Genomic DNA, 16,409 nt, shown 5'->3' on the forward strand with positions numbered 1-16,409 from the left:
TTTCACTCAGCATCAGTTCATATAAGTCTTTCCAGGTTTTTATGAAGTTTGACTGCTCATCATTTCTTATAGAACAATAGTATTCCATTACATTCATATACTACAACTTGTTCAGCCATTCCCCAATTGATAGACATCCCTTCAATTTCCAGTTCTTTGTTGTCACAAAAAGAGCTGCTATAAATATTTTTCCTGTTTTATGATGTCTTTGGGATACAGATCTATTTACCTATGGTACCTTTTAGCAGGATGTAGTTTCCTTCCTTATCTCTTTTCATTAGAACTACCTTTGCTTTTGCTTTGTCTGAGATTAGGATTGTTATGCCTGCTTTTTTTACTTCAGCTGAAGCATAATATATTCTGCTCCAGCTTTTTACCTTTACTCTGTTTGTATCCCTCTTCAAATGTGTTTCTTGTAAACAACATATTGTAAGATTATGGTCCTTAATCCACTCTGCTATCCACTTCTGTTTTATGGGAGAGTTCATCCCATTCATATTCACAGTTATGATTACTATCTGTCTTTCTTTCCCTCCTGTTTATGCTTTTCTCTTTCCTTTCTCCCTTTCCCTCCTCACTAGAGTTTTTCTGCCTTCCTTCATCTGCCCTACTATCACTCCCCTACCTTTTCTTTGCCTTCACCCTTACTAATTCTTCCCTCCCTTCTATCCACCCCTCCCCTTTGTTTCCCTTTCCCCTCCTACTTCCTGTAAGATAAGTTAGATTTCTATACTAACTGATTATGTTATTCCTTCTCTGAACCAAATCTGATTAGAGTAATGTTCAAACAATACTCACCTCCCTTCTTTCCCTCTACTGTGATAGGTTTTTGTGCTTTTTCATGTAATTTACCTTTCTATGCTTCCTCCTTTCCTCTTCAGTATAATCCCTTTTCATCACTTCATTAGGTTTTTTTATCATCACATCAAAGTCAACCACGTCCTCTTTCTATAATAACAATATAGTTCTCAAGCTTACAAGCGTCATCTTCCCTTGGAGGAATGTAAACAGTTTGCCCTTATTAATAACATATTGTTGTTGTTTTTCCTGTTTACCTTTTTATGCCTTTCTTGAAATTTGTATTTGAAGACTGAATTTTCTGTTGAGCTCTGGTTTTTTCATTAGGAAGGTTTGGAAGTCCCTGTTTCATTGACTATCCATCTGCTCCCCTGAAAGATTATGCTGACTTTTGCTAAGTAGTTGATCCTTGGTTGTAATCCAAGCTCCTTTGCCCTATGGAATATCACATTCCTTGCCCTCCAATCTTTTTAATGTAAAAGCTACAAGGCCCTGTGTAATCCTGACTGTGGTTCCCTGATACTTAAATTGTTTCTTTCTGGATGCTTGCAGTATTTTCTCTTTGGCCTGATAATTTTAGAATTTGGCTACAATATTCCTTGGTGTTTTTAATTTGGGATCTCTTTCAGGAGGTGATTGGTGGATTCTTTCAATGACTATTTTGCCTTCTGGTTCTAGGACTTCAGGGTAGTTTTCCTTAATGATTTCCTGAAAAATGCTGTCCAGGTTCTTTTTTTCATTATGGTTTTCAGGCAGACTAATTATTTTTAAATTATCTCTCCTGCATCTATTTTCCAGGTCAGTTGTTTTACCAGTGAGGTATTTTATGTTTTCTTCTATTTTTTCTTTTTTTTGTTGTTTCTGTTTGACTGATTCTTGATATCTCATAGAGTCATTAGCTTCCACTTGCCCAATTCTAATTTTTTAACAAATTGTTTGCTTCTATTAGATTTTGTACCTCCTTTTTCATTTGGCCCATTTTACTTTTTAAGGAATTCTTCTCTTCAGTGAGTTTTTGTGCCTTCTTTTCCATTTGGTCAATTCTATTCTACAGTCAATTTTTGTCCTTCCTTTTCCAAGTTATTGACTCTCTCTTGCATACCTTTCATTTCTTTTCTCAATTTTTCTTCTGCTTCTCTTATTTGACTTTTAAAATCCTTCTTGAGCTCTTCCAAGAAGGCTTTTTGGACTTGAGAACAGGTCACGTTCCTCTTTGAGTTTTCAGATGTAGCTGTATTGACAATGTTGTTCTCCTCTGAATTTGTGCCTTGATCTTCCTTGTCCCCACAATAAGAATCTATGATCATTGTCCATTACTGCTTTCTGCTCATAGTGTTTGCCTAATTCTTGGCTTTTAGAGTTGAGCTCTCCTGCTCATGGCACTGCAGATCTCCTGCAGATGGCACTGACCCAAGCTTCTTGTGCTAGGAGCCCAGACCATGGTCATTGACTTTGTGTGATGTGGCCTCAGGTGTTGGCAACTGGAGGTTGTAGGGGTCTGGCAGCTTTCCTGGTGCTAGCTGGGATCAGCAACACTGGAGCTCTTGGGGTGGGGTGGGGAATCTGGCCCTGGGGGACACATGCTTGCCCGGGCCTTGCACTTGAATGTTTGGCTGCTGGAGGATGTCTGCCAACCTGGAGCTGTGCCTATTGGAGTTGTGCTGAATCACTGTGAGATTTGGCTGTGGGAGAACACAGAGCATATGGTGGTTTTCCAAGCTGGTGTCTACCAGTTTCCCTGCCTATGCTGAGGCACTCAGGGAAGGGTGGGGGGTGGGGGGATGTCCTGGTGTTGGCACTTGCCTGCTCTATCAACCTGGGGCTCATGACCTCCCCCTGGTGTGCTGAGGTGGGGTTTGCCAGTGGCTTGCTGAGACACCTCCCATCCTATACTTCTCTCTTTCCTCCAGAGTAAGAGAGGCCTTTCCTGTTAATCCCATAACCTTCCTGGGCTATAAGACTGCTGCACACCATCTTTCTACTGACTTAGCTGTTCCAGAGTTTTTCTTGGGGCGATATTTTTCTGGGCTTTCAGAGTTCAGTAAGGGAGGGTGAGAGCAACTATCTTCTTACTCTACCATCTTGCCTTCCAGAAGCCTAATTTACCCTTTTGAAGAGAATTATCATAATTTGACCACAAATACAGATTAAAATTGTAATTTTTTTCATACTTGCAGCCTATTATGGAAATTCAGAGATGTACCAATATCAATTTATTAATTAATAGATTTAGTATTGTACTTAAAAAACATTTCATACTCACCTGCTTTATTATGGAAATTTGCTATGAAAAAAAAAGGAGGGACATAATTTTAACAAAGTCAAGACTCATCCCCTCAAGGGTACAGACTGACTTGACATATACCATAACAGGGGAAAGATTCCCTTAGCACTGTTTGATTCTAGATACAAGTCATAACTAATTGCTACAATTATGTAGTCACAGGGTATCAAAAGCAGGACTCAGGTTTAACCAGGTGGGGAAATTTCCTGTTCAGAAAAGAAATAGTTTTACTATTGGCTTCATGACAATTCAGACAATGAAAATTCAAAACAAGAGTAATATATACCTCAGCAAAACTTCACTAACCACAACTTAGGCAAATAAATATTATTAATTTTCTCATTTCCCTTTATAGTTATATCTCATTTATCTTTTGCTTATATATTAAAACTAACTACATTCTGGGGTTTCAGTAACACAGTGAATACCTGACAATTGAGTCATATTAATATATTACATATTGAGCATATCACTTTATTAAGCAATGAATGTCAATTGCCCAATAAATTGGGACCACATCCCATATGAAAAACAGTATTTTTTAAAGACAGAAAAAAAAGAAAAAAGTCAGCATAATTGATAATTGACATTACAACAAAAAAGTCTGAAAATATGTGCCATGTATGACACTTGTGGACCTCTTACCTCCTCAAAAGGGTTGAGTCAAAGTGTCTTCTTATGCTCCTCTTTTGCAACATGCTCTCTTTTATAATTTTGCATGATTCAGTTTTGGGGGTTTTGGGGTGTCGTTGGTTTTTTTTAGTTTACATTGTTGTAGTTATGAATATATTGTTTTTCTTGGCCTTGCTTACTTCAGTCTGCATCAATTCATATAGCTTCTTTCTATTCATCATATCTGTCATTTCAAGGTAATATTCCATTATAAAAAAATTCCTTTATAGTCACATATTGCAATTTATTTAGCTATTCCCCAACTGATAGACATCTACTTTGTTTCCAGTTCTTTGCTATCATAAAAATGCTGCTAACAATATTCTGGTGTGCATGAGGACTCTCTTCTTATCAATGGCCTCCTTGGGGTATAAACTTAGTAATGGAATCTCTGGGTCAAAGGTATAGATATATTAGTCCCTTTATTTAAATAATTACAAATTGCTTTCCATAATGGTTCTAACAGTATTAAAACAATAATTTTCTATTATCTATTCTTGATTTTTGGTTAATTTTTCTATTAATTGAGTTTGTGAAAATACTAAACACAATTCCCTCTATGCACTGGACAGATGAGTAATTCAGTTGTAGAAATTAAGGATATTAGTTGTTTAAAGGAAACCTTGTCAGAAGTAATCCATCCTAAATATATTTGGAGACAAGTTTCTGATGACAAGTAATATGTCAGTTAGAAAAGTCAACCTAAAATATCAAAATAATAAATAAAATAGAAAATTATGGTATTATGAAAGTGTCAAAATGAAAGATAATATTGTAATGACTAGGTCATATAGAAGTATGGTAATCATCATGGATTCTATGAAAAGTAAAGATGGAGGATGATAATTTCAGTATTTATCTCCACTACCCAAATTAAGAGGTTTATGCTGTGATTTTGAATAATCGGTTCTCTAGAATAGAAAGGCAAATCCTCTAGTTATCATAACTTGATAGAAGTGTTCCCAAAGAATATCCAATTGCTTTGCTCCAATTCATTCTGCAATTTTCTCATTGATAATTTACTTTCTTGAGGATCTCCAACCTATCCATCCAGTTTTGTTGTATATTACTTCCCTTCACACATGCAGTGTCATAAGCTAACAAAGTTACTTGAGGCTCTCTGAGTTTATCCTGTCCTTCTATGCCTCTGTGACCATTATACCCCCTGTCTGGAATGATTTCTCTACACAAACCTTCACCTTCTGAAAACCTTCCCCTCAAGACCCAGTTCAGAATCTACCTCTTTTATGAAATCTTCTGTAATCCTTATAAATAAATGATCTCTTCTTAGCAAATCTGCACACACATTAATTTCATCTTCCCCCATCCCCATTAGATTATATACTATTCAGAGGCAGGAACTATGCCTTGTTTTATATTTATATGTAAATAAATAAATACAATATATAAAATATTTATGACTTTTTTTACAAATTATACACAATGATTTATAATTATATATGCATATATATGTATATGTGTGTGTGTACATACACACACACACATATACATAAATCAGGTATTTCAAATCCAACTTTGTCCATGCTGACCATATCTAGTCCATCCCATTCACTTTATTTTCTTGGTTCCCAAATTGTGGCTCCTTGCTTCTGGTACTAGCTTGCCCAGATAAGGCCAAAGCAAGCACCAAGAGAGCATCCTACCATACCTTAACCCATTCTTCCAGCTTAACTCCTGGTGTGTCCAGGGCCAAACAGACATTATTTGTATTTAAAAATTAATAAATTGACATTGTAGGTTGTAAATCAATCTTCTGTGATTTGGATTAGTGTCAGTACACTCTCCAGGGACTGACCCAGTGTCTTAACCCAGTTCCTGGCCCAGAATAGGCACTTAATGAATTCTTAGTGATGGATCATTTGATCATATCTGGATAAATGGATAATGACACATTTCTGAGTCTGAAACTGAGGTTGAAAGCACAACAGAGATATTAGTCCATATAGAGATATTAGTCAACTTTCTAAAATTATTATACGACCGCATCCTATTTTCTTCAAGATAAATTCACTGTAACTAATCTTACCACTTCATTTCTTTTTATATTTTCTCTTGAAAGCTGTAGATTTGCCAGCATTTCTATGAAGCAGAATGCTGCAAAATTAAAGCATTGTGTCTTTGGACATAAGAAGGAGCTCTTCTGAAACATAGGAAATCGAATGGCTTATTTCATTTTGTGGGGCTAAAATCCCACTTGGTTCTCTTTCATTAGATCATTAGATCTTTGAAGGCTTAGACTGGACTTTTGGATTTAAATAGTGAGATATTACCTCATCTCAGTGGGATTGAAGGGTCAGAGAAACCATTGTTCTTTACTTCTTGACTTAAAAATATCAGGGAAAAGGTGTGTTCTGATAAATAACATTCTCTTTCCCTCTCTCTCCCTCCCTCCCTCTCTCTCTCTCTCTCTCTCTCTCTCTGTCTTTCCCTCCCCCCCCCCCCAGTGGCTTCTCTACAGAGTGATATGGAGAACTTGACATTGCGTCTATTCTACCTGCAAAATATAGACCAGGATGTACGAGACGATATCAGTGTAATGAAACAGGTGGTAAAAAAGGCTGAAGTTGAGAAGCTGAATTCAGAGATTGAGAAGAAAAAACAGGTATTTGGCAAATTGAACATATATGTAACCGTTACTATTTCCTATATGAAATTTACTAATGAAGACTTAAGTTTGCCAATAACACGACTCCTACAGAGAAGAGCTGTTGATCTCACTGGACTGGTCTGGTTTTGAGACCAGTCTGGTTTTGATGGATTTGAGACAAACATCACATACTAGATGTTCTTTCTCACCTGGATTCTAACCTTATTCTGAATCTTAACAATCCAACGTCTCCTCTAGGACATATGTCTGTATTGTATGTCTTCTCTTCTGATTTTTCAGGACCTGTATGTAGACCGGCTCACTAGGAATGCCAACCAGTTAGAAGAGCATATTGCTTTATATGAAGCCCAATTAGCTGCCCAGTGTGAAGACACAAAAACTATAAGAAAAGCAGTGGGTGAGGTAAGAGATCATGCAGCACTTTTAGACTCTAATATGTATCTGGTCCTTATCCTGAGACAATGTGCTTCATAGAAAGAGCACTGGATTTGGACTCAGAGGTCTTAAATTGAAATCCTGGTTCTTCTACTTACTACCTCTGGGACCCTGGACCAATTGCTTAAACCTCTCTGGGCTTTGATTTCCTTCTCTGTAAAATAAAGAGATTGAATTAGATGATCTCTAAAGTCCCTTCTAGCTCTTATGCCATGAGCATGTGTTGTTTTTTTAAAATGTTTTTTATTATTAATTTATTTTAAATTGAAATACTAATAGTTAAATACACAATAAGAAAAGGAAAAGAAACATTATGAACTTAAATACAAAATAAGGAAAAAAAAGCATTGCCATCTTCACAGAGGGGATTCAAAATATGCAGCAGTAAATTTCCATTTCAAGAAAGCCTATATCATACACACTATGCATTGTGTTCAGAGCTGTTCATCTTTTCTTTGCTTCCTTGTAAGTTTTCTTTTGTTCTCTGCTGTGCACTTTTTACTGTGTTCTTTTCTCCCCCTTCCTCCTCCACTCCAGGAAGGCTACAATTAAATGTGGATATGTGTATAAATTATACACACACATACATATGCGCACATACATACATATATACACATGCAAACATATACACAGATATATACATGCATATACACAGACACATATACACTTACATACACATACATATGCTGAGATATCTATAATCATACTCCTATATATAAACATATACATTCATATTCATCTATGTAAAACCATACTCTACTTATTTGTCCTCTGTTTATCTGAGGGTAGGTAACCTCTTCCTTCAAAAGTCCAAGTCTTTCCATATTTTTCTAAGTCCACAACATATATTGTCTTCATAATTTTTTCTTCCCGATCAAATAGTAAGCTCTTATGTGGCAGGAGGTCTGTATTATTTTCTTTGCTGTCACTGCACCTAGCACAGTACTCTATGCATAATAAGAATTCAATAGATATGTGTTAACTATAGAATTACAGAATTTGTGAGTTGGAAGAGTCCTCAGTGGTCACCTCATACAACCCAGACATGAAAGGACTCTCTGCCAAAAGGTTATCCAGTTCCCACTTGAAGACTGGCAAGTAAAGGAACTCAGCCTCTCCCAAAGAGGCTCATTCCTCTTTTGGACAGCTCTAATTATTAGGAAGTTTTTCCCAAAGCAATGGGGTGGACCTTGCAAAGAGGAAAATTATGGGCCACTCAAAACAAGCCAAATTCCTCTTCCATATGACAGCCCTTCAAATACTTCAGTTCAGATATCATCCACTCACTCCCAAATCTCCTCTTCTACAAGCTAAGCATGGCCATGGCTTCAAACAATCCTCCTATGACATGGACTCAAGGGCTATCACTATCCTGCTTGCCCTCCTCTGGATGCTCTCTGGTTGATCCGAAATGAACACAGGATTCAAGAGGAGGCTCCAACAAGGGAAGAGTAGAGAATCTGCAAACTATAAGCCAGTAATCTTGACTTCAATTCCTGGGAAAATTCTAGAATGGAACAGTAAAGAGATTATTGGTGAATATCTAGATAGGTAAGGAAGGATTGCAAAAATCCAGCACAGCTCCATCAAGAAGAAGTCATGCCAGAATTACCTGATCTCCTCTTTTAGCAGTAGGTGAGGGCAAAGCTATTTATATTGTTTGCATTCATTTTAGGAAAGTTTTTGGTAAGTATCTCATACTATTCCTGTGGGGAAATGGAGAGAGGCAGAATTGATGCTAATACTATCAGATGGGTTTGGATGGTTTCAAAAATAGTTGTTAATGCAAGAATTTTTTGATGGAGGAACCCAGAGATCTGTCATGGGTCCTGTGCTGTTTTAACATTTTTATCAGTAACTTGGACAAAGGCATCAATTGCAGATTCATCTAATGCAGATAACACAAAACTTAGGGAGCAAAACACTATTTTTGCTATCTGTCTAGGTGACAGAGTCAGGATTCCAAAGTACCTTGATAGCCACAGAGTACGAGGCAGAGGAACATACTGTATTCTTAGGACATTCCATTTCTTACTGTTTAGAGGAATTTCATTATGTGTTGGGGCTCTGAGTCTACAAACACCAGAAGGGAAATGGTCCTCACTTCCTAAAAGATTTTTGTCTAATGAGGAGGAAAATAAATTTGTACAATAAGTACAAATATATAAAATTAATAAAAAGAGCATAAATACAAAGTAGCTAAATAAAAGGGAGGGAGAGAAAGTGGACATCAGTGGCTAGGGAATCAGAAAAGGGTTCATAAAGAAGATAGAGAAGTTTTCTATGAAGTAGAAGTGGAGTGCATTACAGACATGGGAGATGATCAGTGCAAAGGATGGGAGATGAAGGGTGAGCATCAGAGAGAAGATTAGTTTGGCTGGATCATAGACTGTGGAAGGGGGAAATAATGTCTGGTATGCCTGGCGCCAGGTTATGTAGGGCTTTAAGATCTAAACAAAGGTGTTTAGGTTTTATCCAAAAGGTAATATGAAGCCACTGGAGTTTATTAAGTAGAGGAATAACATGGTCAGATCTGCATTCAAGGAAAATCGCTTTGGCAGCTATGTGGAGGACAGGCTAGAGTGGTGACAGACTAGTCAGAAAGACCAATTAAAAGGCTGTGGCAATAATCTAAGCAAGAGGACCTGAACTAAGGTGGTCATGGAAGTAGATGAGAAGGGGTTAGATTTGAGAGATTTCATGGAGATAGAAATGGTAATCAAGACATGGCAACTGATTGGGTATGTGGAGAAAGAGTGAGAAGGGAAGGGACGTGTCAAAGTTACAAACCTGGGGAAAATAGTGGTGTTCTAAATAGATGTAGGGAAGTTTGGGCAAAGGTTGTAATTTGAAGGAAAGATGATGGATTCTATTTGTATCTGAGTTTGTTCTATTTGAGTTTGTGGTATCTCCAAGACAAACAGTTTAAAATATCCAATAGAAAGGTAGCGATGCCGGACTAAAGCTCAGAGGGGAGACTGGGATTGGATAGACTACCTGTGAGGCATCTGCCAAGAAATGATAATTAAGTCTGTGGGAGCTGATAAGGTCACCTAAAGAAAGTGAAGAGAGAGGAAAGAAGGGGGCCCAGATCAGAACCTTGGGCAATACCCACAGTTAGGGACCATGATAGATTTTGATGAGCCAGAAGAGGATACTGAAGAGTGGTGACACATATAGGAAGAGAAGCAGAAGAGACTGGCATATGTAAGAGTTCGGGATGGTTGTTTATTTATTTATTTATTTTTATTTTATTCTTAGGTAAAGTGAGCATCCCAACTCTATTTGTAAACTAAACTTCCTATCTTCTGATGTTATCTCTTTATAGGCCTGCACAGAAATAGATTCTATCAACTTGGAGAAAAAACAACTGTTACAGAATTGGTCAACCAGTTTGGTAGGAATGAAACACCGAGATGAAGCCTACACTGCCATCTTAGAAGCGGTCAGGTATGGGGATTGGCAACAGGCAGAGGAAGAATACACATCAATCTCTTTATACTATCTTGGTAGGGATTAGGACTAAAAAATGACAGATCTCCTCTATCAAGGTAAGGCACTCACTTCTCCATTAGCCTAGCAAAAACTCCTGTCACACTCAGGGCCAACATTGGCAGTTACTGTTCAGTCATTTTTCAGCTGTATCTGACTGTTTGGGGGTTTTCTTGGCAAAGATACTGGAGTGACTTGTCATTTCCTTCTCTAGCCTATTTTATAGATGAGGAACTGAGGCAAATAGGGTTAAGTGACTTGCCTAAGGTCACACAGCCAGTAAGTGTCCAAGGCCAGATTTGAACTAGGGAAGATGAGTCTTCCTGACTCCAGGCCTGGCATTCTTCCACTATGCCACCTAGCTGCCCTCATACTGACAGTATGATGGTAGAAAAGACACCTTAACTCTGTATCCTGTTCTGTAATTATCACAAAATGGCCTTCTCATGCTGGTGATACCTCCACCCTAGTACCTCCTCCCCCTGTTGGTGAGTTCCTCCATGGAACCTCCATTTTAGCAAATACCCATGCCAACCATGCTCACTTCTAACCCAGTTTAGCCCTTGACCCTTCAGCTTACTTTCCTCCTTGTTCTCTCCTTGCTTTACAGGTTCTGTGTACAGGTCCCACTCCACCCCTACCTTTAGGTAGGATGTAAGCTCCCTAAGGGCAAAGGCTGCCCTTGTTATTCATGCATATATTTCCAGCACTTGGTATAGTGCTTGGCACACAGAAAATGCTAAATGAATACTTTAATCTTATATAAATCTAAAAAAAAATTCTCATCTACCAAACAAAATATTAAGTAATATGGTATAACTAATTAAAACATTTTGAAGATATAAGGTACTCTGTAAATACTAATAAGAATAGGACGTAATTAAAGACCAATCTGAGGTTTCCTTATATGTATAGTCTAGTGACTAGTCAATAGAGGGTACTAACTCTTTGATTACTTCTATAATAGGATCTCCTGAGACAAATGACTGTACATATGGAAGTATTACTGGCTGTTAGGTTGGGAAGTGTGGAGCTGGACAAAGTCTTCCTAAATGCTTCTCTTTATAGGTAGAGTAGGGACAGTAATAAGGTCATCATTACTCAACAGCTTGACATACTCACTTTCCCATGGCAGTGATGTGTTAATCACTATTCATTTTTACTTCTGTCTTTTCCTCCCTTCCTGCTTCCTTCCCTCTCTCCCTCCTTCCCTCAGACTTCCTCTCTCTCTTTCTAGCTCTCTTCCTCTCATTCTGGTTGTCTCTCTGTTTCTCCCTTCCACCCATTTGTGTTTTTTTTCTACATATGCTAATTAGGTAGTTGTACAAAAATAATTATAATATGATGTAATATATTCTTATTCAGGACTATCACTTATTGTAAGAGGAAGAAATGGACAGCTGGCAGAAACACACTATGGATGCTTTCTGTCAGATTCTGGACTATAAAATATGGCCTGACCTTGCACAATTTTTCTGGGCTTAGTCTTTTCAAATTTTAAATTCTAGGTAGAATTTTGAGCCAGTATTTCTAGCTGCAGCCTTCGTCCCTGGCAGTGACGATTTCATCCCAGCTAGCGAGTCCCCACAGAGAAAATCCCTATAATTGGTTTCCAAGATTTCATTCATTCTTGAGTTCTTTAAAAGTACATACTGTGCATAATCAGCACAATGCTTTCATGCTCAAATTTCCTAGGAGGATTCAAGGAGGAAAAAAATACTCATTTGGGGGAATAAAGCTCTTCTTTTGATTTCATTTCCACCATCTGTTTGATACCTTCACATTTATTCATTCTCTTTGTTTTAATCTCTGAACTGAGAGGAATGAAAAAGCCGTATTGTTATTTCTCTTTTCTCCCCAAATCATTGAGTTTCTGATAAAGTTCTATTTGGGGATGTTTGCATTTTTTTTTTTATTTCATGGTTCCAGGGGAGCCTGCCAAAGTATACTTTCGGGGACAAATAATGTGACTATAATCAACTGACATTTGTAAGATAAAGGAACTAGGGCAAATTTTCCACAGAAAAACAGATTCTTATAGTTGGAAAGGACCTCAGGGCAGTACAGTGGTCTCCAAAATTTTTTGATTGTACTCTCCATCAGTAAAAAATTTTTGAGTACATAGCTCCCATTAGTGTATATTTGATTACTTATAAATTATTTACATGTATTATTATACTAATAATCATGTATATTATACAACAAACCAAAATGGACATTAAAAAGGATAATATAAAGATGAAATGATTTTCAAAAATACTCAGCTAAAGCCCTACCTTCTGCAAGAAGCCTTTTCTGGTCCTTCTTAATTTATTGCCTTTCCTCTGAGAATACCCCCAATTTATCCAGTATATACCTTGTTTGCACGTAGTTGTGTACATGGTGTCTTCCTTATTAGAATGTGGACTTCTTGAGAGCAAGGACTATTTTTTTCCCTTTCTTAGCTAATGCCTGAAACACAGTAAGCATTAATAAATTCTATCTTGTTGATTCACTGATAATATTTTATTTATTAATTGTACAAAAAAAGCTTTTGCTTTAAAAAGATTTATCATTAATTTTTTTTTAGTGGGAGAAACATGATTGAATACATTTCATTGTTTTTGAAAATGTTGGTATAATACTTTGTGATAGAATGATTTGAAGGTCAGTTATAAGTTCAGGTTATTTTGAGACTTGGTCTTAATAGTTGGGTATAATATATGTGATTGGGCCATGTTCTATAAAGATAGTTGGCCTGTGTGTACTATGGATAGATATCTGATTTGGAATCCGACCCATTCTGTCTTCAAAGAAAAGGGAAATAGGAAAAATCTTGAAGACAGTATCCAAAACTCATAAGAGTGAAAGATTGCAACAGACATATTGATATGCTCACCGAACCTTAAAATATCCCCAAAGTCAGCTGGACAAAATAGACTCCTGCTGCCTTGTGTGGTGTGACCCTGAGGAAGAAGACAATTCTATTTAACTGTGTCATGCTCTATAAATGAAGTAAATATTCTATGAATCGCAGTATCCATCATTGTGGAGAGTAAGAAGATGAACTATGCTGGTACTACCAGCAGTCTAGCAAAGAGTGGCAGGCAGGACCTAGGATCTTGATGGCTAAGCAATCTCTCCTTCACTCTCCTATCTCCAAGAATAGTATTGTGCTAGAACAACTTCTGTCTACTACACATCAATATCTGTAATCCAGGGATAAGAGAGGTTCAGGATGAAAGCTTTTATCCTTGGTTGTTCTCAAGGTGGGTGGTAGTAGAGGTGGTGGTGGTGATAGTAGTAGGGGTAGTAGTGGTGATGGTGGTAGAAGTGGTGGTAATCCTTAGCTTACTCTTTCCAGTTTTACTCTCTCCCATCAAGTACTAGTTAGAGAAATAAAGATCACCAATACCTCACTTACCTATTCTGTCCTTTCAAACTATATGAAGGCTAGTGAACTCTACCTTGGAGTGTTTAGTCATTAAGAGATACCATTGACCCAGTTTGTTGGTTACTGCTAGCCCAATGTATTGATCATGCTCAGAATGTCTCTCATTTTACCTTAATTTTCAAATACAACGCCTATTTTCCCACATCCCCTTCAACATTTGTCATTTTACTCTTTTGTCATCTTTTCTACTCTAACTTTGAGATGAAACCTCAAAGCTACTTTAATTTGAATGAATGAATGAAAAAATAATTTATTAAGTGTTTACTATGTACCAAATGCTGTGTTAAGCTCTGGGGCACAAAGAGAAAAGTTGGACAGTTCGCTCTCAAGGTGTGCACATTTGAATGGAGAAGATAACACATATGGAAGCTTTCAGTTACAAGTCAAATGGAAAGTTTTCACAATTCTTAGGATATAGCAGCAAATCAGATTTTAATGCCTCTTCTCTAATGTCATTTCTACTGATGAAATTATATTATTTTCTGAAGTTGAACCATTTAATAATTCCAGGGACGTTGGTGACAAGAGCATTGTTTTCTGGGCCTTCAGTAGCAATGGATGTAGCATTTTCAAAAACAGTTACCAGGTTGCATCTCCACAGGGGTTGCTGCCTAAGCTGATGACTAAGGGCACAAGGCTAGAAACATTGCAGTTCTTAAGGCTTTTAGGTTTAAGTTCCTAGACTGTTTCTATCAGAGTCTGAGGGGAGATGATGGTCAAGAAAGGAGTAGTCATTTAAATTGCCTGGCAAATGCTGCCTCTTGTCTCTCCCTCAAAGGTATCTTATTATTTTAACTAGGTTGGTTTGCCTGCCCCCTTTTCCACAAAAATTGCGTCCCCAAATAATGGCTGCAGGGTTGCATTGAAAGCAGGACTAGTGGTCTGGGTAGTGCTGGCACTCACAGGGCTCTTGTGCCTATCTGACTGTTGAGCAGCAGTTATTATTTGTAGCGATGAGGAAGGTAGGCTCCTTCCCACAATGATTCCTTCCCTCAGTGATGCCTGTGGGAGAAGGACTGGGACAGGTCTGATAGTTGAAGGGCCCTGCTATTCTCAAGAATATTGGGTTCAGGGTCATGGGCCCATTAGGGTCTGAGGGGAGATTATGGTGGCAGTGGTTTGACTTTTACTGACATATGCATTTATCTAATTATTAGTGATTTAGAGCATTTTTTTCATGTGATTGTTGATAACCTGGATTTCTTCCTTTGAAAGCTGTCTATTCATATTCTTTGACCACTTATCTACTGAGGAATTCTTCTTAGTCTTACCAATTTAAATTAGTTTCTGATAAATTTGAATGTTCCTTGTTTGCCTTAGAAATGAGAATTTTATTACAGAAATTTGCTGCAAAGATTTTTTTCCCAGTTATCTGTTTTCCTTCTAATTTTTATAATGTTAGATTTGTTTGTGCAAAAACTCATTAGTTTTACATAATCAAAATTGTCCATTTTATCTTGCATCTCTATTATGAATTCTTCCTCTATCCATGGATCCAAAAGGTAATTTCATCCTTGCTCCTCTGATTTTTTATGATGTACCTTTTAAGACATGTCATGTATCCATTTCTAGGGCAACTAGGTGGTACAGTAGATAGAACCTGAAGGCAGGAAGACTCCTCTTCCTGAGTTCAATCTGGCCTTAGACACTTACTAGCTGTATGACTCTGGGCAAGTCACTTAATCTTATTTGCCTCATTTTCCTCATCTGTAAAATGAGCTGAAGAAGGAAACAGCAAACTAACTTCTCCATTATCTTTGCCAATAAAACCCAAAAAAAGGGCATCAGAAAGAATCAGACACAACTGAAAAATAACTGAACAACAACATCCATTTGTGGCTTTTTTTGGTATATGGTGCAAGGTGTTGTTCCAAACCTAAATTAAGTAATTTGCAACTGTCATGAAAGTCCAGTGATTCTTAAATTATCCCTCCTGGACCTGCTTTCAAAGTCATTTTCTTTCAATATCATTTATCTTACATTTTTCTCAATCTTGATTTTTATTTCTAATGTTTCCTATAGTGTCATGGAATTAATGATTTCTGTTTGATCTATTGTTTACTTTCAAGGAGTCCATTACTTGGTTAAGGCTTTTCACTTCTAAACTATTTAATCTCCTTTCAATTCTTTTCTCCTGAGTTTTTAAAAAAACCTGTTTCTTTATTTCTCCCAGATATTTATGTGTTGAAATATAATTTTTTCTGCTTAGAGTTATTATGGAGTTATTTATTCCTTTTCTTTGAGGGAATCTCTCAATCTGCAATGATTTTTATATACTGGTCAATGTCTTTTTTTTGGTTTGCTCGTCTGTCCAGCCTTCGTTCCTAAACTGGGGCTTTAGCCAAGACCAGATTTCACTCATTGCTGTGCTTTTGGATAGTGTTGTAGGCCTTGCTTGGTCTTGCCCTAGATCACCAGTATTCCTCCACTGATCTCTAATCTTCTGGGGTTAGACTCCCCTGGATTCTTGCAATTCAGAGTGCTTGATCTTCAGGGTGTTCCATGGCATTTTAGGACAGAAGACTAAAGACCTTAAAACCCTTAGACTCCTGGGTTGTCCCAGTCTGAGTCTTGCTGCCATGATACCCTGCTCCCTGCAGATACCAGTGGTTTCCAGTTGCCTCCTCTATGGGGATCTCTCACCACCTCAGTGCTTTCTCAGGAAG

The 16,409-nt window shown here is 37.5% G+C and overlaps 1 protein-coding gene across 1 annotated transcript in view; it reads left to right on the plus strand.

Annotated features, from left to right (window-relative positions):
* The window catches only part of CCDC40 (coiled-coil domain 40 molecular ruler complex subunit), a 102,969-nt gene that overhangs the window by 26,035 nt on the left and 60,525 nt on the right, over positions 1-16,409 (plus strand). Inside the window, exons 8-10 of the mRNA XM_072645227.1 lie at positions 6,220-6,377; positions 6,663-6,785; positions 10,147-10,268. Of these exons, the coding sequence (XP_072501328.1) occupies positions 6,220-6,377; positions 6,663-6,785; positions 10,147-10,268 (403 nt within the window). The remainder of the gene's footprint in view (positions 1-6,219; positions 6,378-6,662; positions 6,786-10,146; positions 10,269-16,409) is intronic.

This window comes from Notamacropus eugenii, chromosome 2, assembly GCF_028372415.1.
Source record: "Notamacropus eugenii isolate mMacEug1 chromosome 2, mMacEug1.pri_v2, whole genome shotgun sequence".
NCBI lineage: Eukaryota > Metazoa > Chordata > Mammalia > Diprotodontia > Macropodidae > Notamacropus > Notamacropus eugenii.